Consider the following 23,527-nt stretch of genomic DNA (forward strand, 5'->3'; position numbering starts at 1 on the left):
TGGTGAGTCTATGGGTCTCTGTGTGAGTGAATCTATGGCTCTCTGTGTGAGTGAGTCTATGGGTCTCTGTGTGAGTGAGTCTATGGGTCTCTGTGTGAGTGAGTCTATGGGTCTCTGTGTGAGTGAGTCTGTGGGTCTCTGTGTGAGTGAGTCTATGGGTCTCTGTGTGAGTGAGTCTATGGGTCTCTGTGTGAGTGAGTCTATGGGTCTCTGTGTGAGTGAGTCTATAGGTCTCTGTGTGAGTGAGTCTATGGGTCTCTGTGTGAGTGAGTCTGTGGGTCTCTGTGTGAGTGAGTCTCTGTGTGAGTGAGTCTGTGGGTCTCTGTGTGAGTGAGTCCGTGGGTCTCTGTGTGAGTGAGTCTGTGGGTCTCTGTGTGAGTGAGTCTGTGGGTCTCTGTGTGAGTGAGTCTATGGGTCTCTGTGTGAGTGAGTCTATAGGTCTCTGTGTGAGTGAGTCTGTGGGTCTCTGTGTGAGTGAGTCTGTGGGTCTCTGTGTGAGTGAGTCTGTGGGTCTCTGTGTGGTGAGTCTATGGGTCTCTGTGTGAGTGAGTCTGTGGGTCTCTGTGTGAGTGAGTCTGTGGGTCTCTGTGTGGTGAGTCTATAGGTCTCTGTGTGAGTGGGTCTATGGGTCTCTGTGTGAGTGAGTCTATGGGTCTCTGTGGGAGTGAGTCTGTGGGTCTCTGTGTGAGTCTATGGGTCTCTGTGTGAGTGAGTCTGTGGGTCTCTGTGTGAGTGAGTCTGTGGGTCTCTGTGTGGTGAGTCTATGGGTCTCTGTGTGAGTCTATGGGTCTCTGTGTGAGTGAGTCTGTGGGTCTCTGTGTTGTGAGTCTATGGGTCTCTGTGTGAGTGAGTCTGTGGGTCTCTGTGTGAGTGAGTTTGTGGGTCTCTGTGTGAGTGAGTCTATGGGTCTCTGTGTGAGTGAGTCTATGGGTCTCTGTGTGAGTGAGTCTATGGGTCTCTGTGTGGTGAGTCTGTGGGTCTCTGTGTGGTGAGTCTATGGGTCTCTGTGTGAGTCTATGGGTCTCTGTGTGAGTGAGTCTGTGGGTCTCTGTGTTGTGAGTCTATGGGTCTCTGTTTGAGTGAGTCTATGGGTCTCTGTGTGAGTGAGTCTATGGTTCTCTGTGTGGTGGTGAGTCTATGGGTCTCTGTGTGGTGAGTCTGTGGGTCTCTGTGTGGTGAGTCTATGGGTCTCTGTGTGAGTGAGTCTATGGGTCTCTGTGTGAGTGAGTCTATGGGTCTCTGTGTGAGTGAGTCTGTGGGTCTCTGTGTGAGTGAGTCTATGGGTCTCTGTGTGAGTGAGTCTATGGGTCTCTGTGTGAGTGAGTCTGTGTGGTGAGTCTATGGGGTGAGTCTGTGGGTCTCTGTGTGAGTGAGTCTGTGGGTCTCTGTGTGAGTGAGTCTATGGGTATCTGTGTGAGTGAGTCTATGGGTCTCTATGCGAGTCTATGGGTCTCTGTGTGAGTGAGTCTATGGCTCTCTGTGTGAGTGAGTCTATGGGTCTCTGTGTGAGTGAGTCTATGGGTCTCTGTGTGAGTGAGTCTGTGTGGTGAGTCTATGGAGTGAGTCTGTGGGTCTCTGTGTGGTGAGTCTGTGTGAGTGGGTGGGTGAGTGGGTGAGTGGGTGAGTGGGTGAATGAGTGGGTGGGTGAGTGAGTGGGTGGGTGAGTGAGTGAGTGGGTGAGTGAGTGAGTGGGTGAGTGGGTGAGTGAGTGAGTGAGTGGGTGAGTGAGTGAGTGAGTGGGTGAGTGGGTGAGTGAGTGGGTGAGTGTGTGAGTGACTGAGTGGGTGGGTGGGTGAGTGAGTGAGTGGGTGAGTGAGTGGATGAGCGAGTGAGCGAGTGAATGGTTGAGCGAGTCGCCGAGAATGTCCTGTGTGTGAGCGTGTCAGTGCACTTGCCCTACAGCGTTGCTGGAGGCTACCTGGTGCCCCCTTTGTCTGTGCTAGTTGGTGACCAGGACGAGGAAAGTTTTCGTTGGGGGCCTCTCAGCGAGCACAGCCGTTGACGATGTACGCCACTACTTCCTACAGTTCGGAAAGGTGAGTGGTGAGTGGGTGAGTGGGTGGGTGAGTGGGTGGTGAGTGAGTGGGTGAGTGGGTGAGTGGGTGAGTGAGTGTGGTGGGTGGGTGAGTGGGTGGGTGGGTGAGTGGTTGGGTGGGTGAGTGGGTGGGTGGGTGGGTGAGTGGGTGGGTGGGTGGGTGGGTGAGTGAGTGAGTGAGTGGGTGGGTGAGTGGGTGGGTGGGTGGGTGAGTGGGTGAGTGGGTGAGTGGGTGGGTGGGTGAGTGGATGAGTGGGTGGGTGGGTGAGTGGGTAAGTGGGTGGGTGGGTGAGTGGGTGAGTGGGTGGGTGAGTGGGTGGGTGGGTGGGTGAGTGGGTGGGTGGGTGGGTGAGTGGGTGGGTGGGTGGGTGAGTGGGTGGGTGAGTGAGTGAGTGAGTGGGTGGGTGGGTGGGTGAGTGGGTGGGTGGGTGGATGGGTGAGTGGGTGAGTGGGTGGGTGGGTGGGTGAGTGGTGAGTGGGTGAGTGGGTGGGTGAGTGGGTGAGTGGGTGGGTGAGTGGTGAGTGGGTGAGTGGGTGAGTGAGTGAGTGAGTGGGTGGGTGAGTGGGTGGGTGAGTGAGTGGGTGGGTGGGTGGGTGGGTGAGTGAGTGAGTGGGTGGGTGGGTGAGTGAGTGAGTGAGTGAGTGAGTGAGTGAGTGGGTGGGTGGGTGAGTGAGTGAGTGAGTGGGTGGGTGGGTGGGTGAGTGGTGAGTGGGTGAGTGGGTGAGTGGTGAGTGGGTGAGTGGGTGAGTGGTGAGTGGGTGGGTGAGTGGGTGAGTGGGTGAGTGGTGAGTGGGTGAGTAGGTGGGTGAGTGAGTGGGTGGGTGAGTGGGTGAGTGGGTGGGTGGGTGAGTGGGTGAGTGGGTGGGTGGGTGAGTGGTTGAGTGAGTGGGTGAGTGGGCGAGTGTGTCTGTGTGTGTCTGTGTGTGTGTCTCTGTGTGTGTGTCTGTGTGTGTGTCTCTGTGTGTGTGTCTGTGTGTCTGTGTCTGTATGTCTGTGTGTGTGTGTGTCTGTTTGTGTGTGTGTCTCTGTGTGTGTGTGTGTGTCTGTGTCTGTGTGTGTGTCTGTGTGTGTGTGTTTGTGTGTGTGTCTGTGTGTGTGTGTCTGTGTGTGTCTGTGTGTGTGTGTCTGAGTCTGTGTGTCTGTGTGTGTGTGTGTGTCTGTGTGTGTATGTGTGTGTGTCTGTGTGTGTGTGTGTGTCTGAGTCTGTGTGTCTGTGTGTGTGTCTGTGTCTGTATGTCTGTGTGTGTGTGTGTCTGTGTGTGTGTGTGTCTCTGTGTGTGTGTGTGTGTGTCTGTGTGTGTGTCTGTGTCTGTATGTCTGTGTGTGTGTGTGTCTGTGTGTGTGTGTGTCTCTGTGTGTGTGTGTGTGTGTGTCTGTGTGTGTGTCTGTGTGTGTGTGTTTGTGTCTGTGTGTGTGTGTCTGTGTGTGTCTGAGTCTGTGTGTCTGAGTCTGTGTGTCTCTGTGTGTGTGTGTGTCTGTGTGTGTGTAATTAAGTATATTAGAAGCTGGTAATCTTGTGGAGCGGATTAAGATTGGAGTGATGAGCAGATTATGTGTTGGCGAATGTCTCTCTGCGTCTCGCTCTCTCTCTCTCTGTCTGTCTCTGTGTCTCTGTGTGTGTCTCTCTCTCTCTGTGTGTCTCTCTGTCTCTCTCTGTGTCTGTCTCTCTGTTTCTGTCTCTTTCTGTCTCTCTGTGTCTCTCTCTGTGTCTCTCTGTGTCTCTCTCTGTGTCTCTCTGTGTCTCTCTGTCTCTCTCTGTGTCTCTGTGTCTCTGTGTGTCTCTCTGTGTCTCTCTGTGTCTCTGTGTGTCTCTGTGTCTCTCTGTGTCTCTGTGTGTGTCTCTCTGTGTGTATCTGTGTGTCTCTGTGTGTCTCTGTGTCTCTGTGTCTCTCTGTGTCTCTCTGTGTCTCTCTGTGTCTCTGTGTGTCTCTCTCTGTGTCTCTCTGTGTCTCTCTGTGTCTCTCTGTGTCTCTGTGTGTCTCTGTGTCTCTCTGTGTCTCTGTGTGTCTCTGTGTGTGTCTCTCTGTGGGTCTCTGTGTGTGTCTCTCTCTGTGTCTCTGTGTGTCTCTGTGTCTCTCTGTGTCTCTCTGTGTCTCTGTGTGTCTCTGTGTGTCTCTGTGTGTCTCTGTGTGTCTCTCTGTGTCTCTCTGTGTCTCTCTGTGTGTCTCTGTGTCTCTGTGTCTCTCTGTGTCTCTGTGTGTCTCTGTGTGTCTCTGTGTCTCTGTGTGTGTCTTTGTGTGTCTCTCTCTGTGTCTCTCTGTGTCTCTGTGTCTCTCTGTGTGTCTCTGTGTCTCTCTGTGTGTCTCTCTCTGTGTCTCTCCCCTTCTCTGCTAAGCAGTGAATCGAGAGAGAAATTTTAGTGTGATCGGTGAGTGTCCCATATAGAGACCCCTAGTCTCATATAGAGACCCCTAGTCTCATATAGAGACCCCATAGACTCATATAGAGACCCCTTAGACTCATATAGAGACCCTAGTCCCATATAGAGACCCCTAGTCTCATATAGAGACCCCTAGACTCATATAGAGACCCATAGTGTCATATAGAGACCCCTAGTCCCATATAGAGACCCCTAGTCCCATATAGAGACCCCTAGTCTCATATAGAGACCCCTAGTCTCATATAGAGACCCCATAGACTCATATAGAGACCCCTTAGACTCATATAGAGACCCCTAGTCCCATATAGAGACCCCTAGTCCCATATAGAGACCCCTAGTCTCATATAGAGACCCCTAGTCTCATATAGAGACCCCATAGACTCATATAGAGACCCCTTAGACTCATATAGAGACCCTAGTCCCATATAGAGACCCCTAGTCTCATATAGAGACCCCTAGACTCATATAGAGACCCATAGTGTCATATAGAGACCCCTAGTCCCATATAGAGACCCCTAGTCCCATATAGAGACCCCTAGTCTCATATAGAGACCGCTAGTCTCATATAGAGACCCCATAGACTCATATAGAGACCCCTTAGACTCATATAGAGACCCCTAGTCCCATATAGAGACCCCTAGTCCCATATAGAGACCCCTAGTCTCATATAGAGACCCCTAGTCTCATATAGAGACCCCATAGACTCATATAGAGACCCCTTAGACTCATATAGAGACCCTAGTCCCATATAGAGACCCCTAGTCTCATATAGAGACCCCTAGACTCATATAGAGACCCATAGTGTCATATAGAGACCCCTAGTCCCATATAGAGACCCCTAGTCCCATATAGAGACCCCTAGTCTCATATAGAGACCCCTAGTCTCATATAGAGACCCTAGTCCCATATAGAGACCCCTAGTCCCATATAGAGACCCCTAGTCCCATATAGAGACCCCTAGACTCATATAGAGACCCCTAGACTCATATAGAGACCCCTAGTCCCATATAGAGACCCCTAGTCTCATATAGAGACCCTAGTCCCATATAGAGACCCTAGTCCCATATAGAGACCCCTAGTCCCATATAGAGACCCCTAGACTCATATAGAGACCCCTAGACTCATATAGAGACCCCTAGTCCCATATAGAGACCCCTAGTCTCATATAGAGACCCTAGTCCCATATAGAGACCCTAGTCTCATATAGAGACCCCTAGTCCCATATAGAGACCCCTAGTCCCATATAGAGACCCCTAGTCCCATATAGAGACCCCTAGTTCCATATAGAGACCCCTAGACTCATATAGAGACCCCTAGTCCCATATAGAAACCCCTAGTCCCATATAGAGACCCCTAGACTCATATAGAGACCCCTAGTCTCATATAGAGACCCCATAGACTCATATAGAGACCCCTTAGACTCATATAGAGACCCCTAGTCTCATATAGAGACCCCTAGTCTCATATAGAGACCCCTAGTCTCATATAGAGACCCTAGTCCCATATAGAGACCCCTAGTCCCATATAGAGACCCCTAGACTCATATAGAGACCCCTAGTCTCATATAGAGACCCCTAGTCTCATATAGAGACCCCTAGACTCATATAGAGACCCCTAGACTCATATAGAGACCCCTAGTCCCATATAGAGACCCCTAGTCTCATATAGAGACCCCTAGTCCCATATAGAGACCCCTAGTCTCATATAGAGACCCCATAGACTCATATAGATACCCCATAGACTCATATAGAGACCCCTAGTCCCATATAGAGACCCCTAGTCCATATAGAGACCCCTAGTCTCATATAGAGACCCCTAGTCCCATATAGAGACCCCTAGTCTCATATAGAGATCCTAGTCCCATATAGAGACCCCTAGTCCCATATAGAGACCCCTAGTCCCATATAGAGACCCCTAGACTCATATAGAGACCCCTAGTCCCATATAGAGACCCCTAGTCTCATATAGAGACTCCTAGTCCCATATAGAGACCCCTGGTCCCATATAGAAACCCCTAGTCTCATATAGAGACCCCTAGTCTCATATAGAGACCCCTAGTCTCATATAGAGACCCCTAGTCCCATATAGAGACCCCTAGACTCATATAGAGACCCCTAGTCTCATATAGAGACCCCTAGTCCCATATAGAGACCCCTAGGCTCATATAGAGACCCCTAGTCTCATATAGAGACCCCTAGACTCATATAGAGACCCCTAGTCCCATATAGAAACCCCCGTAGACTCATATAGAGACCCACAGACTCACACAGAGACCCATAGACTCACACAGAGACCCATAGACTCACACAGAGACCCATAGACTCACACAGAGACCCATAGACTCACACAGAGACTCACACAGACTCACATAGAGAACCACATACTCACACAGAGACCCATAGAGTCACAGAGACCCACATACACACACAGAGACCCATAGACTCACACAGAGACCCATAGACTCACTCACACAGAGACCCATAGGCTCACACAGAGACCCATAGACACACACAGAGACCCACAGACTCACACAGAGACTCACACAGAGACCCATAGACTCACACAGAGACCCATAGACTCACTCACACAGAGACCCATAGACTCACACAGAGACCCATAGACTCACCACCACACAGAGACCCATAGACTCACTCACACAGAGACCCATAGACTCACACAGAGACTCACACAGAGACCCACAGACTCACACAGAGACCCACAGACTCACACAGAGACCCATAGACTCACACAGAGACCCACAGACTCACACAGAGACCCATAGACACACACAGAGACCCACAGACTCACACAGAGACTCACACAGAGACCCACAGACTCACACAGAGACCCTGAGACTCACACAGAGACCCACAGACTCACACAGAGACCCATAGACTCACACAGAGACCCACAGAATCATCACACAGAGACCCATAGACTCACACAAAGACCCATAGACTCACTCACACAGAGACCCACAGACTCACACAGAGACCCACAGAGTCATCACACAGAGACCCATAGACTCACACATAGACTCGCACAGAGACCCATAGACTCACCACACAGAGACCCATAGACTCACACAGAGACCCATAGACACGCACAGAGACTCACACAGAGACACATAGAATCATCACACATAGACCCATAGACTCACACAGAGACCCACAGACTCACACACGGTTCACACATTCAGTGCTTCATCAGCCGCAGTGGATGAGGTGGACGAGGTGGATAAGGTGGACGAGGTGGATAAGGTGGACGAGGGGGTGGGGGGTGGTGGTTCTTGAGGAGGTGGTGGTGGGGGCGGTGATGCTAATCCCAATCCTTGAGCTGATTCAGCTTCAGATAATCCAAAGCTCCCTAAGACGTTGAGATGTAGGGGCAGACCCTGCAAGTGCTGGAGGCTTTCTGTGTGAGTGAGTCTGTGGGTCTTTGAGTGAGTCTGTGGGTCTTTGAGTGAGTGAGTCTGTGGGTCTTTGAGTGAGTGAGTGAGTCTGTGGGTCTTTGAGTGAGTCTGTGGGTCTTTGAGTGAGTGAGTCTGTGGGTCTTTGAGTGAGTGAGTGAGTCTGTGGGTCTTTGAGTGAGTGAGTCTGTGGGTCTTTGAGTGAGTCTGTGGGTCTTTGAGTGAGTGAGTGAGTCTGTGGGTCTTTGAGTGAGTGAGTCTGTGGGTCTCTGTGTGAGTCTGTGGGTCTTTGTGTGAGTCTGTGGGTTTCTGTGTGAGTGAGTCTGTGGGTCTTTGTGTGAGTGAGTCTGTGGGTCTCTGTGTGAGTGAGTCTGTGGGTCTTTGTGTGAGTGATTCTCTGGGTCTCTGTGTGAGTGAGTCTGTGGGTCTCTGTGTGAGTCTGTGGGTCTCTGTGTGAGTCTTTGGGTGTATGTGTGAGTCTGTGGGTATCTCTGAGTCTATGGGTCTCTGTGTGAACCGTGTGTGAGTCTATGGGTCTCTGTGTGAGTGAGTTTATGGGTCTTTGTGTGAGTGAGTCTGTGGGTTTCTGTGTGAGTTTATGGGTCTCTGTGTGAGTGAGTCTGTGGGTCTTTGTGTGAGTGAGTCTGTGGGTTTCTGTGTGAGTGAGTCTCTGTGTGAGTGAGTCTATGGCTCTCTGTGTGAGTGAGTCTGTGGGTCTTTGAGTGAGTGAGTCTATGGGTCTCTGTGTGAGTCTGTGGGTCTTTGAGTGAGTCTGTGGGTCTTTGAGTGAGTGAGTCTGTGGGTCTCTGTGTGAGTGAGTCTATGGGTCTCTGTGTGAGTGAGTGTATGGGTCTCTATGCGAGTCTATGGGTCTCTGTGTGAGTGAGTCTATGGGTCTCTGTGTGAGTGAGTCTATGGGTCTCTGTGTGGTGACTCTACGGGTCTCTGTGTGAGTGAGTCTATGGGTCTTTTTGCGAGTCTATAGGTCTCTGTGTGAGTGAGTCTATGGGTCTCTGTGTGAGTCTATGGGTCTCTGTGTGAGTGAGTCTGTGGGTCTCTGTGTGAGTGAGTCTATGGGTCTCTGTGTGAGTGAGTCTATGGGTCTCTGTGTGAGTCTAAGGGTCTCTGTGTGAGTGAGTTTATGGGTCTCTGTGTGAGTCTAAGGGTCTCTGTGTGAGTGAGTTTATGGGTCTCTGTGTGAGTCTAAGGGTCTCTGTGTGAGTGAGTCTATGGGTCTCTGTGTGAGTGAGTCTATGGGTCTCTGTGTGAGTCTAAGGGTCTCTGTGTGAGTGAGTCTATAGGTCTCTGTGTGAGTCTAAGGGTCTCTGTGTGAGTGAGTTTATGGGTCTCTGAGTGAGTCTATGGGTCTCTGTGTGAGTGAGTCTATGGGTCTCTGTGTGAGTCTATGGGTCTCTGTGTGAGTGAGTCTATGGCTCTCCGTGTGAGTGAGTCTATGGGTCTCTATGTGTGTGTGAGTCAATGTGTGAGTGAGTCTATGGGTCTCTTTGCGAGTCTATGGGTCTCTGTGTGAGTGAGTCTATGGGTCTCTGTGTGAGTCTATGGGTCTCTGTGTGAGTGAGTCTGTGGGTCTCTGTGTGAGTGAGTCTATGGGTCTCTGTGTGAGTGAGTCTATGGGTCTCTGTGTGAGTCTATGGGTCTCTGTGTGAGTGAGTCTATGGGTCTCTGTGTGAGTCTAAGGGTCTCTGTGTGAGTGAGTCTATGGGTCTCTGAGTGAGTCTATGGGTCTCTGTGTGAGTGAGTCTGTGGGTCTCTGTGTGAGTCTATGGGTCTCTGTGTGAGTCTATGGGTCTCTGTGTGAGTGAGTCTGTGGGTCTCTGTGTGAGTGAGTCTATGGGTCTCTGTGTGAGTCTATGGGTCTCTGTGTGAGTGAGTCTATGGGTCTCTGTGTGAGTCTATGGCTCTCCGTGTAAGTGAGTCTATGGGTCTCTGTGTGAGTGAGTCTATGGGTCTCTATGTGTGTGTGAGTCTATGTGTGAGTGAGTCTATGGGTCTCTGAGTGAGTCTGGGTCTCTATGTGTGTGTGAGTCTAAGGGTCTCTGTGTGAGTGAGTCTATGGGTCTCTGTGTGTGTGAGTCTATGGGTCTCTGAGTGAGTCTGGGTCTCTATGTGTGTGTGAGTCTATGGGTCTCTTTGCGAGTCTATGGGTCTCTGTGTGAGCGAGTCTATGGGTCTCTGTGTGAGTGAGTCTATGGGTCTCTATGTGTGTGTGAGTCGTCTCTGGGTCTCTGTGTGTGTGTCTGCAAGGTGGAAGATGCAATGTTGATGTTTGACAAAGCCACTAACAGACATCGTGGTGAGTGACACACACACCTACACACACACACCTACACACACCTACACACACACACCTACACACACCTACACACACACACCTACACACACACACACCTACACACACACCTACACACACACACACCTACACACACACACACCCATACACCTACACAAACACAGACACGTACACACACCTACACATACACACCTACACACACCTACACACACACACCTACACATACCTACACACACACACACCCATACACCTACACAAACACAGACACCTACACACACCTACACATACACAGCTACACACACCTACACACACACACCTACACACACACACCTACACACACCTACACACACACACACCCATACACCTACACAAACAGAGACACCTACACACACCTACACACAAACCTACACACCTACACACACACCTACACACACACCTACACACACACACCTACACACACACACCTACACACACCTACACACAAACCTACACACCTACACACACACGCCTACACACACACCTACACACACACACCTACACACACACACCTACACACACACACCTACACACACACACACCTACACACACACACCTACACACACCTACACACACACACCTACACACACACACACCTACACACACACCTACACACACACACACCTACACACACACACACCCATACACCTACACAAACACAGACACCTACACACACCTACACATACACACCTACACACACCTACACACACACACCTACACACACCTACACACACACACACACCCATACACCTACACAAACAGACACCTACACACACCTACACATACACACCTACACACACCTACACACACACACCTACACACACCTACACACACACACACCCATACACCTACACAAACACAGACACCTACACACACCTACACATACACAGCTACACACACCTACACACACACACCTACACACACACACCTACACACACCTACACACACACACACCCATACACCTACACAAACAGAGACACCTACACACACCTACACACAAACCTACACACCTACACACACACCTACACACACACCTACACACACACACCTACACACACACACCTACACACACCTACACACAAACCTACACACCTACACACACACACCTACACACACACCTACACACACACACCTACACACACACACCTACACACACCTACACACACACACCTACACACACACACACCTACACACACACACCTACACACACACCTACACACACACACCTACACACACCTACACACACACACCTACACAAACACACCTACACACACCTACACACACACACCTACACACACCTACACACACACACCTACACACACCTACACACACACACCTACACACACCTACACACACACACCTACACACACACACCTACACACACACACCTACACACACACACCTACACACACACACACCTACACACACACACCTACACACACACCTACACACACACACCTACACACACCTACACAAACACACCTACACACACCTACACACACACACCTACACACACCTACACACACACACCTACACACACCTACACACACACACCTACACACACCTACACACACACACCTACACACACACACCTACACACACCTACACACACCTACACACACACACCTACACACACCTACACACACACACACCTACACACACACACACCTACACACACACACCTACACACACACACCTACACACACACACCTACACACACCTACACACACACACCTACACACACCTACACACACACACCTACACACACCTACACACACACACCTACACACACCTACACACACCTACACACACACACCTACACACACCTACACACACACACCTACACACACACACCTACACACACACACCTACACACACCTACACACACACACCTACACACACCTACACACACACACCTACACACACACACACATACACACACACACCTACACACACACCTACACACACACACCTACACACACCTACACACACACACCTACACAAACACACCTACACACACCTACACACACACACCTACACACACACACCTACACACACCTACACACACACACCTACACACACACACCTACACACACACACCTACACACACACACACACACCTACACACACCTACACACACACACCTACACACACCTACACACACCTACACACACCTACACACACACACCTACACACACCTACACACACCTACACACACACACCTACACACACACACCTACACACACCTACACACACACACCTACACACACACACACCTACACACACCTACACACACACACCTACACACACCTACACACACCTACACACACACACCTACACACACACACCTACACACACCTACACACACACACCTACACACACCTACACACACACACCTACACACACACACCTACACACACCTACACACACACACCTACACACACACACCTACACACACCTACACACACACACCTACACACACCTACACACACACACCTACACACACCTACACACACACACCTACACACACACACACCTACACACACACACCTACACACACACCTACACACACACACCTACACACACCTACACACACACACCTACACAAACACACCTACACACACCTACACACACACACCTACACACACCTACACACACACACCTACACACACCTACACACACACCTACACACACACACACCTACACACACACACCTACACACACACACCTACACACACACACACCTACACACACACACCTACACACACACACCTACACACACACACCTACACACACACACACCTACACACACCTACACACACACACCTACACACACCTACACACACACACCTACACACACCTACACACACACACCTACACACACACACCTACACACACACACCTACACACACCTACACACACACACCTACACACACACACCTACACACACACACCTACACACACACACACCTACACACACACACCTACACACACACACACCTACACACACACACCTACACACACCTACACACACACACACCTACACACACACACACACCTACACACACCTACACACACACACCTACACACACACACCTACACACACACACCTACACACACACACACCTACACACACACACCTACACACACACACCTACACACACACACCTACACACACACACCTACACACACACACCTACACACACACACCTACACACACACACCTACACACACACACCTACACACACACACACCTACACACACCTACACACACACACCTACACACACCTACACACACACACCTACACACACCTACACACACACACCTACACACACACACCTACACACACACACCTACACACACCTACACACACACACCTACACACACACACCTACACACACACACCTACACACACACACACCTACACACACACACCTACACACACACACCTACACACACACACACCTACACACACCTACACACACACACCTACACACACCTACACACACACACCTACACACACCTACACACACACACCTACACACACACACACCTACACACACACACCTACACACACACCTACACACACACACCTACACACACCTACACACACACACCTACACAAACACACCTACACACACACACCTACACACACACACACCTACACACACACACCTACACACACACACCTACACACACACCTACACACACCTACACACACACACCTACACACACACACACCTACACACACACACCTACACACACACACACCTACACACACCTACACACACCTACACACACACACCTACACACACACACACCTACACACACACACCTACACACACCTACACACACACACCTACACACACACACACCTACACACACACACCTACACACACACACCTACACACACACACCTACACACACACACACACCTACACACACCTACACACACACACCTACACACACCTACACACACACACCTACACACACACACCTACACACACCTACACCTACACACACCTACACACACACACCTACACACACCTACACACACCTACACACACCTACACACACACACCTACACACACCTACACACACCTACACACACACACCTACACACACACACCTACACACACACACCTACACACACCTACACACACACACCTACACACACACACACATAAGTTACCACCATCACCTTCACCCCCCGTGAACTACAAGGGAGTGTCTGTACCCCTTAAAGCTGATTAGTGTAACTCACGTGGTCACCCTGAGCCAGTCCACTCACCCACCCACCCACTCACTCACCCACTCACCCACTCACTCACTCACTCACCCACTCACCCACTCACCCACTCACCCATTCACCCACTCACTTACCCACTCACCCACTCACCCACTCACCCACTCACTCACCCACTCACTCACTCACCCACTCACCCACTCACTCACCCACTCACCCACTCACTCACTCACCCACTCACCCACTCACTCACCCACCCACTCACCCACTCACCCACTCACTCACCCACTCACCCACTCACTCACCCACCCACCCACTCACTCACCCATTCACCCACTCACTCACCCACTCACCCACTCACCCACCCACTCACACACTCACTCACTCACCCACCTACCCACCCACTCACCCACCCACCCACCCACTCACCCACTCACCCACTCACTTACCCACTCACCCACTCACTCACCCACCCACCCACCCACTCACTCACCCATTCACCCATTCACGCACCCACTCACCCACTCACTCACCCACTCACCCACTCACCCACCCACTCACTCACCCACCCACTCACCCACTCACTCACTCACTCACTCACCCACCCACTCACCCACTCACCCACCCACTCACTTACCCACCCACACACCCACTCACCCACCCACTCACTCACACACCCACCCACTCACCCACCCGCTCACTCACCCACCCACTCACCCGCTCACTCACTCACTCACCCACCCACTCACCCACTCACCCACCCACTCACTTACCCACCCACTCACCCACTCACCCACCCACTCACTCACACACCCACCCACTCACCCACCCGCTCACTCACCCACCCACTCACCCGCTCACTCACTCACTCACCCACCCACTCACCCGCTCACTCACTCACTTACCCACCCACTCACCCACTCACCCACCCACTCACTCACTCACTCACCCACCCACCCACCCGCCCATTCACTCACCCACCCACTCACTCACCCACTCACTCACCCACTCACTCACCCCACTCACTCACTCACTCACCCACCCACCCACCCACCCACTCACTCACTCACTCACCCACCCATTCACCCACTCACTTACCCATTCACCCACTCACTCACCCACTCACCCACCCACCCACTCACTCACCCACCCACTCACCCGCTCACTCACTCACTCACTCACCCACCCACTCACCCACTCACCCACCCACTCACTTACCCACCCACTCACCCACTCACCCACCCACTCACCCACTCACTCACACACCCACCCACTCACCCACCCACTCACCCACCCACTCACCCACCCACTCACCCACTCACCCACTCACCCACTCACCCACCCACCCACCCATTCACTCACCCACCCACTCACTCACCCACTCACTCACCCACTCACTCACCCACTCACTCACTCACTCACCCACTCACTCACTCTCCCACTCACTCACTCACCCACTCACTTACCCACTCACTCACTCACCCACCCACCCACTCACTCACCCATTCACCCACCCATTCACCCACTCACCCACCCACCCACTCACTCACCCACCCACTCACCCGCTCACTCACTCACTCACCCACCCACTCACCCACTCACCCACCCACTCACTTACCCACCCACCCACTCACCCACTCACCCACCCACTCACCCACTCACACACCCACTCACCCACCCACCCATCGACCCACCCACCCACTCACCCATCCACCTACGCACCCACCCACCCACTAGACCACCCACTCACTCACCCACCCACTCACTCACCCACCCACCCACCCACTCACCCACTGACTCACCCACTGACCCACCCACCCACTCACCCACTCACTCACCCACTCACCCACCCACCCATCGACCCACTCACCCACCCACCCACTCACCCATCCACCTACTCACCCACCCACTCAACCACCCACTCACTCACCCACCCACTCACTCACCCACCCACTCACTCACTCACCCACCCACTCACCCACCCACCCACCCACTCACCCACTCACTCACCCACCCACTCACTCACCCACCCACTCACTCACCCACCCACCCACTCACCCACTCACTCACCCACCCACCCATCCACCCACTCACCCACCCACTCACTCACCCACTCACTCACTCACCCACCCATCCACGCCCTCACCCACCCACTCACCCTCTGACCCTTGACCCCCCCGTGACCCCAGGCTTTGGTTTCGTGACCTTTGAGAGTGAGGAAGTGGTGGAGAAAATCTGCGACATTCACTTCCATGAGATCAACAACAAGATGGTAGCCTCACTAACCACTCACTCACTCACCCACTCACTCACCCACTCACCCACTCACTCACTCACCCACCCACTCACCCACTCACCCACCCACTCACCCACCCACTCACTCACCCACCCACTCACCTCTCACTCACCCACTCATCCACTCACTCACCACTCACTCACTCACTCACCCACTCACTCACTCACCCACCCACTCACCCACTCACCCACCCACTCACCCACTCACCTCTCACTCACCCACTCATCCACTCACTCACCACTCACTCACTCACTCACCCACTCACCCACTCACTCACTCACCACTCACTCACTCACCCACTCACCACTCACTCACCCACTCACCCACCACTCACTCACCACTCACTCACTCACTCACCCACTCACTCACTTACCCACTCACCTACTCACCCACTCACCCACTCACCCATCCACTCACCCACTCATCCACCCACTCACTCACTCACCCAATCACCCACTCACCCACCCACTCACTCACTCACTCCTCACTCACTCACTGCCCCTCTGTCAGTCTAACTAACTGTCTAACTGACTGAGTGACTGACTGACTGAGTGACTGACTGAGTGACTGACTGAATGTCTGACTGACTGAGTGACTGACTGAGTGACTGACTGACTGTCAGACTAAGTGAGTGACTGGGTGAGTGGCTGGGTGAGTGACTGAGTGACTGACTGAGTGACTGACTAACTGAGTGAGTGACTGAGTGACTGACTGACTGTCTAACTGTCTGACTGTCTAACTACAGGTGGAGTGTAAGAAGGCACAGCCAAAGGAGGTGATGTTGAGTGACTGAGTCATTGACTGAGTGACTGAGTGATTGAGTGACTGAGTGACTAACTAACTGACTGTCTATCTGACTGACTGTCTAACTGTCTGACTGTAACTACAGGTGGAGTGTAAGAAGGCACAGCCGAAGGAGGTGATGTTGAGTGACTGAGTCATTGACTGAGTGAGTGAGTGACTGAGTGAGTGAGTGACTGAGTGAGTGAGTGATTGAGTGATTGAGTGACTGAGTGAGTGAGTGACTGAGTGAGTGAGTGAGTGACTGAGTGAGTGAGTGAGTGACTGAGTGAGTGAGTGAGTGAGTGACTGAGTGAGTGAGTGAGTGACTGAGTGAGTGAGTGAGTGAGTGACTGAGTGAGTGAGTGACTGAGTGAGTGAGTGAGTGAGTGACTGAGTGAGTGAGTGACTGAGTGACTGAGTGAGTGAGTGAGTGATTGAGTGACTGAGTGATTGAGTGATTGAGTGACTGAGTGAGTGAGTGAGTGACTGAGTGAGTAACTGACTGAGTGAGTGAGTGAGTGATTGAGTGACTGAGTGAGTGACTGAGTGAGTGAGTGATTGAGTGACTGAGTGAGTGAGTGAGTGATTGAGTGACTGAGTGAGTGAGTGACTGAGTGAGTGAGTGAGTGACTGAGTGAGTGAGTGAGTGATTGAGTGACTGAGTGAGTGAGTGATTGAGTGAGTGAGTGACTGAGTGACTGAGTGAGTGAGTGAGTGATTGAGTGACTGAGTGAGTGAGTGATTGAGTGACTGAGTGACTGGGTGAGTGAGTGACTGAGTGTCTGGGTGAGTGAGTGATTGAGTGACTGAGTGACTGGGTGAGTGAGTGACTGAGTGACTGAGTGAGTGAGTGATTGAGTGACTGAGTGACTGGGTGAGTGAGTGACTAAGTGAGTGAGTGATTGAGTGACTGAGTGACTGGGTGAGTGAGTGACTGAGTGACTGGGTGAGTGAGTGACTGAGTGAGTGAGTGAGTGACTGAGTGAGTGAGTGAGTGAGTGACTGAGTGAGTGAGTGAGTGATTGACTGAGTGAGTGACTGAGTGACTGAGTGAGTGAGTGATTGAGTGACTGAGTGAGTGACTGAGTGACTGAGTGAGTGAGTGATTGAGTGACTGAGTGACTGAGTGACTGAGTGAGTGAGTGATTGAGTGACTGAGTGACTGAGTGAGTGAGTGAGTGACTGAGTGACTGAGTGAGTGAGTGAGTGAGTGACTGAGTGAGTGACTGAGTGAGTGAGTGAGTGATTGAGTGACTGAGTGAGTGAGTGAGTGAGTGACTGAGTGACTGACTGAGTGAGTGATTGAGTGACTGAGTGAGTGATTGAGTGACTGAGTGACTGAGTGAGTGAGTGAGTGAGTGACTGAGTGAGTGTGTGAGTGAGCGAGCGAGTGAGTGAGTGAGTGAGTGATTGAGTGATTGAGTGACTGAGTGACTGAGTGAGTGAGTGAGTGACTGAGTGAGTGAGTGAGTGATTGAGTGACTGAGTGACTAACTAACTGACTGTCTGTCTGACTGTCTATCTGACTGACTGAGTGACTGACTGACTGCCTGACTGACTGTAACTACAGGTGGAGTGTAAGAAGGCACAGCCCAAGGAGGTGATGCTGTCACAGGCTGCTGTCCGCAGTCGTGGACGCGGGACGGTGCCCTACTCCATGGACGCCTTCATGCTTGGCATGGGCATGCTGGGTACTTTACACTACACTGTACACTACTATATACACTACACTACGATACACTACACTACACACTACACTATACACTACTACACTATACACTACTACACTATACACTACACTACTACACTATACACTACTACACTATACACTACTACACTATACACTACACTATACACTACACTATACACTACTACACTATACACTACTACACTATACACTACTACACTATACACTACTACACTATACACTACACTATACACTACTACACTATACACTACTACACTATACACTACTACACTATACACTACACTATACACTACTACACTACTACACTATACACTACTACACTATACACTACTACACTATACACTACACTATACACTACGATACACTACACTACACACTACACTATACACTACTACACTATACACTACTATACACTACACTACACACTACACTATACACTACTACACTATACACTACACTATACACTGCACTATACACTACTACACTATACACTACTACACTATACACTACTACACTATACACTACTACACTATACACTACACTATACACTACTATACACTACACTACACACTACACTATACACTACTACACTATACACTACTATACACTACACTACACACTACACTATACACTACTACACTATACACCACTACACTATACACTACACTATACACTACATTATACACTACACTATACACTACATTATACACTACACTATACACTACATTATACACTACACTATACACTACTACACTACACTATACACTACATTATACACTACACTATACACTACTACACTATACACTACTATACACTACACTACACACTACACTATACACTACTACACTATACACCACTACACTATACACTACACTATACTACTATATACACTACACTACGATACACTATACTATACACTACTATACACTATACTACATTATACACTACACTATACACTACATTATACACTACACTATACACTACACTATACACTATACACTACACTATACACTACATTATACACTACACTATACACTACACTATACACTATACACTACACTATACACTACACTATACACTACACTATACACTATACACTACACTATACACTACATTATACACTACACTATACACTACACTATACACTACATTATACACTACACTATACACTACACTATACACTATACACTACACTATACACTACATTATACACTACACTATACACTACACTATACACTATACACTACACTATACACTACACTATACACTACACTATACACTATACACTACACTATACACTACACTATACACTACACTATACACTACACTATACACTACATTATACACTACACTATACACTACACTATACACTACACTATACACTACATTATACACTACACTATACACTATACACTACATTATACACTACACTATACACTACATTATACACTACACTATACACTATACACTACATTATACACTACACTATACACTACACTATACACTACACTATACACTACATTATACACTACACTATACACTACACTATACACTACATTATACACTACACTATACACTATACACTACATTATACACTACACTATACACTACACTATACACTACATTATACACTACACTATACACTACATTATACACTACACTATACACTACACTACACACTACACTATACACTATACACAACACTATACACTACACTATACACTACACACTACACTATACACTACAATACTACACTATACACTACACTATACACTACACTATACACTACACTATACACTACACTACACACTACACTATACACTACACTATACACTACTATACACTACACTATACACTACACTACACACTACACTATACACTACACTATACACTACTATACACTACACTATACACTACACTATACACTATACACTACACTATACACTACACTATACACTACACTGGTACTAATCTCTGTGTCTGTGAGTGACTGGCTGAGTGACTGAGTGAGTGAGTGGCTGGGTGAGTGACTGGCTGAGTGACTGAGTGAGTGACTGAGTGAGTGACTGAGTGACTGAGTGACTGGCTGAGTGGGTGAGTGACTGGGTGAGTGGGTGAGTATTTGGGTGAGTGACTGGGTGAGTGACTAGCTGGGTGACTAGCTGGGTGACTAGCTGGGTGAGTGGCTGGGTGAGTGACTAGGTGAGTGACTAGCTGGGTGACTAGCTGGGTGACTAGCTGGGTGACTAATCTCTGTGCCTGTGTGCAGCGTACCCCAATCTGGCTGCGGCTGCCGCCTACTCCACCAGCGGACGAGGCGCCTACCCCTGCCTAGCGCCTGGGTTCGCTTCCTACCCCCTGCCTGGTGAGTCACCCAGTCAGTCACTCACCAAGTCACTCACTCAGTCACTCAGCTAGTCACTCAGTCACTCACTCAGTCACTCACCCAGTCACTCACTCACTCACTCAGTCACTCACTCACTCAGTCACTCACTCACTCACTCACTCGCTCACTCACTCACACAGTCACTCACCCAGTCACCCAGTCACCCACTCACTCACTCACTCACCAAGTCACTCACTCACCCAGTCACTCACCTACCCCTGCCTAGCACCTGGGTTCGCTTCCTAGACCCTGCCTGGTGAGTCACTCACCAAGCCACTTACCAAGTCACTCACCCAGTCACTCACCCAGTCACTCACCCAGTCACTCACTCAGTCACTCCATCACTCACCCAGTCACTCACTCACCCAGTCACTCAGTCACTCACTCAGTCACTCACCTACCCCTGCCTAGCGCCTGGGTTCGCTTCCTACCCCCTGCCTGGTGAGTCACCCACCAAGTCACTCACCAAGTCACTCACCAAGTCACTCACCAAGTCACTCACCAAGTCACTCAGTCAGTCACTCACTCAGTCACTCACCCAGTCACTCACTCAGTCACTCACCCAGTCACTCACTCAGTCACTCAGTCAGTCACTCACTCAGTCACTCACCCAGTCACTCACCAAGTCACTCACCCAGTCACTCACTCAGTCACTCACCCAGTCACTCACCCAGTCACTCACTCAGTCACTCACCCAGTCACTCACTCAGTCACTCAGTCACTCACCCAGCCACTCACCCAGTCACTCACCCAGTCACTCACCCAGTCACTCACTCAGTCACTCACTCAGTCAATCACCCAGTCACTCACCCAGTCACTCACTCAGTCACTAACTCAGTCACTCAGTCACTCACTCACTCAGTCACTCAGTCACTAACTCAGTCACTCACTCAGCCACTCACCCAGTCACTCACCAAGTCACTCAGTCACTCACCCAGTCACCCACTCACTCACTCACCAAGTCACTCACTCACCCAGTCACTCACCTACCCCTGCCTAGCACCTGGGTTCGCTTCCTAGCCCCTGCCTGGTGAGTCACTCACCAAGTCACTCACCAAGTCACTCACCAAGTCACTCACCAAGTCACTCAGTCACTCACCCAGTCACCCACTCAGTCACTCACTCAGTCACTCACTCAGTCACTCACTCAGTCACTCAGTCACTCACTAGCCACTCACCCAGTCACTCACCCAGTCACTCACTCAGTCACTCACCCAGTCACTCACCAAGTCACTCACCAAGTCACTCACCAAGTCACTCACCAAGTCACTCACCAAGTCACTCAGTCAGTCACTCACTCAGTCACTCACCCAGTCACTCACTCAGTCACTCACCCAGTCACTCACTCAGTCACTCAGTCACTCAGTCAGTCACTCACTCAGTCACTCACCCAGTCACTCACCAAGTCACTCACCCAGTCACTCACTCAGACACTCACCCAGTCACTCACCCAGTCACTCACCCAGTCACTCACCCAGTCACTCAGTCACTCACCCAGCCACTCACCCAGTCACTCACCCAGTCACTCACCCAGTCACTCAGTCAGTCACTCACTCAGTCACTCACTCAGTAACTCACCCAGTCACTCACCCAGTCACTCACTCAGTCACTAACTCAGTCACTCAGTCACTCACTCACTCAGTCACTCAGTCACTAACTCAGTCACTCACTCAGTCACTCACCCAGTCACTCACCAAGTCACTCAGTCACTCACCCAGTCACCCACTCACTCACTCACTCACCAAGTCACTCACTCACCCAGTCACTCACCTACCCCTGCCTAGCACCTGGGTTCGCTTCCTAGCCCCTGCCTGGTGAGTCACTCACCAAGTCACTCACCAAGTCACTCACCAAGTCACTCACCAAGTCACTCAGTCACTCACCCAGTCACCCACTCAGTCACTCACTCAGTCACTCACTCAGTCACTCACTCAG

General features: G+C 50.5%; 1 protein-coding gene across 1 annotated transcript in view; it reads left to right on the top strand.

The window, feature by feature from the left end:
• LOC144954659 (RNA-binding protein Musashi homolog 2-like) overlaps positions 1-23,527 on the top strand; it is a 52,306-nt gene that overhangs the window by 14,814 nt on the left and 13,965 nt on the right. The window contains exons 4-8 of the mRNA XM_078885103.1: positions 1,944-2,036; positions 10,091-10,139; positions 16,609-16,691; positions 19,069-19,189; positions 21,476-21,571. Of these exons, the coding sequence (XP_078741229.1) occupies positions 1,944-2,036; positions 10,091-10,139; positions 16,609-16,691; positions 19,069-19,189; positions 21,476-21,571 (442 nt within the window). The remainder of the gene's footprint in view (positions 1-1,943; positions 2,037-10,090; positions 10,140-16,608; positions 16,692-19,068; positions 19,190-21,475; positions 21,572-23,527) is intronic.

Source organism: Lampetra fluviatilis, unplaced genomic scaffold (genome assembly GCF_964198595.1).
Source record: "Lampetra fluviatilis unplaced genomic scaffold, kcLamFluv1.1 SCAFFOLD_528, whole genome shotgun sequence".
NCBI classification, from domain to species: domain Eukaryota; kingdom Metazoa; phylum Chordata; class Hyperoartia; order Petromyzontiformes; family Petromyzontidae; genus Lampetra; species Lampetra fluviatilis.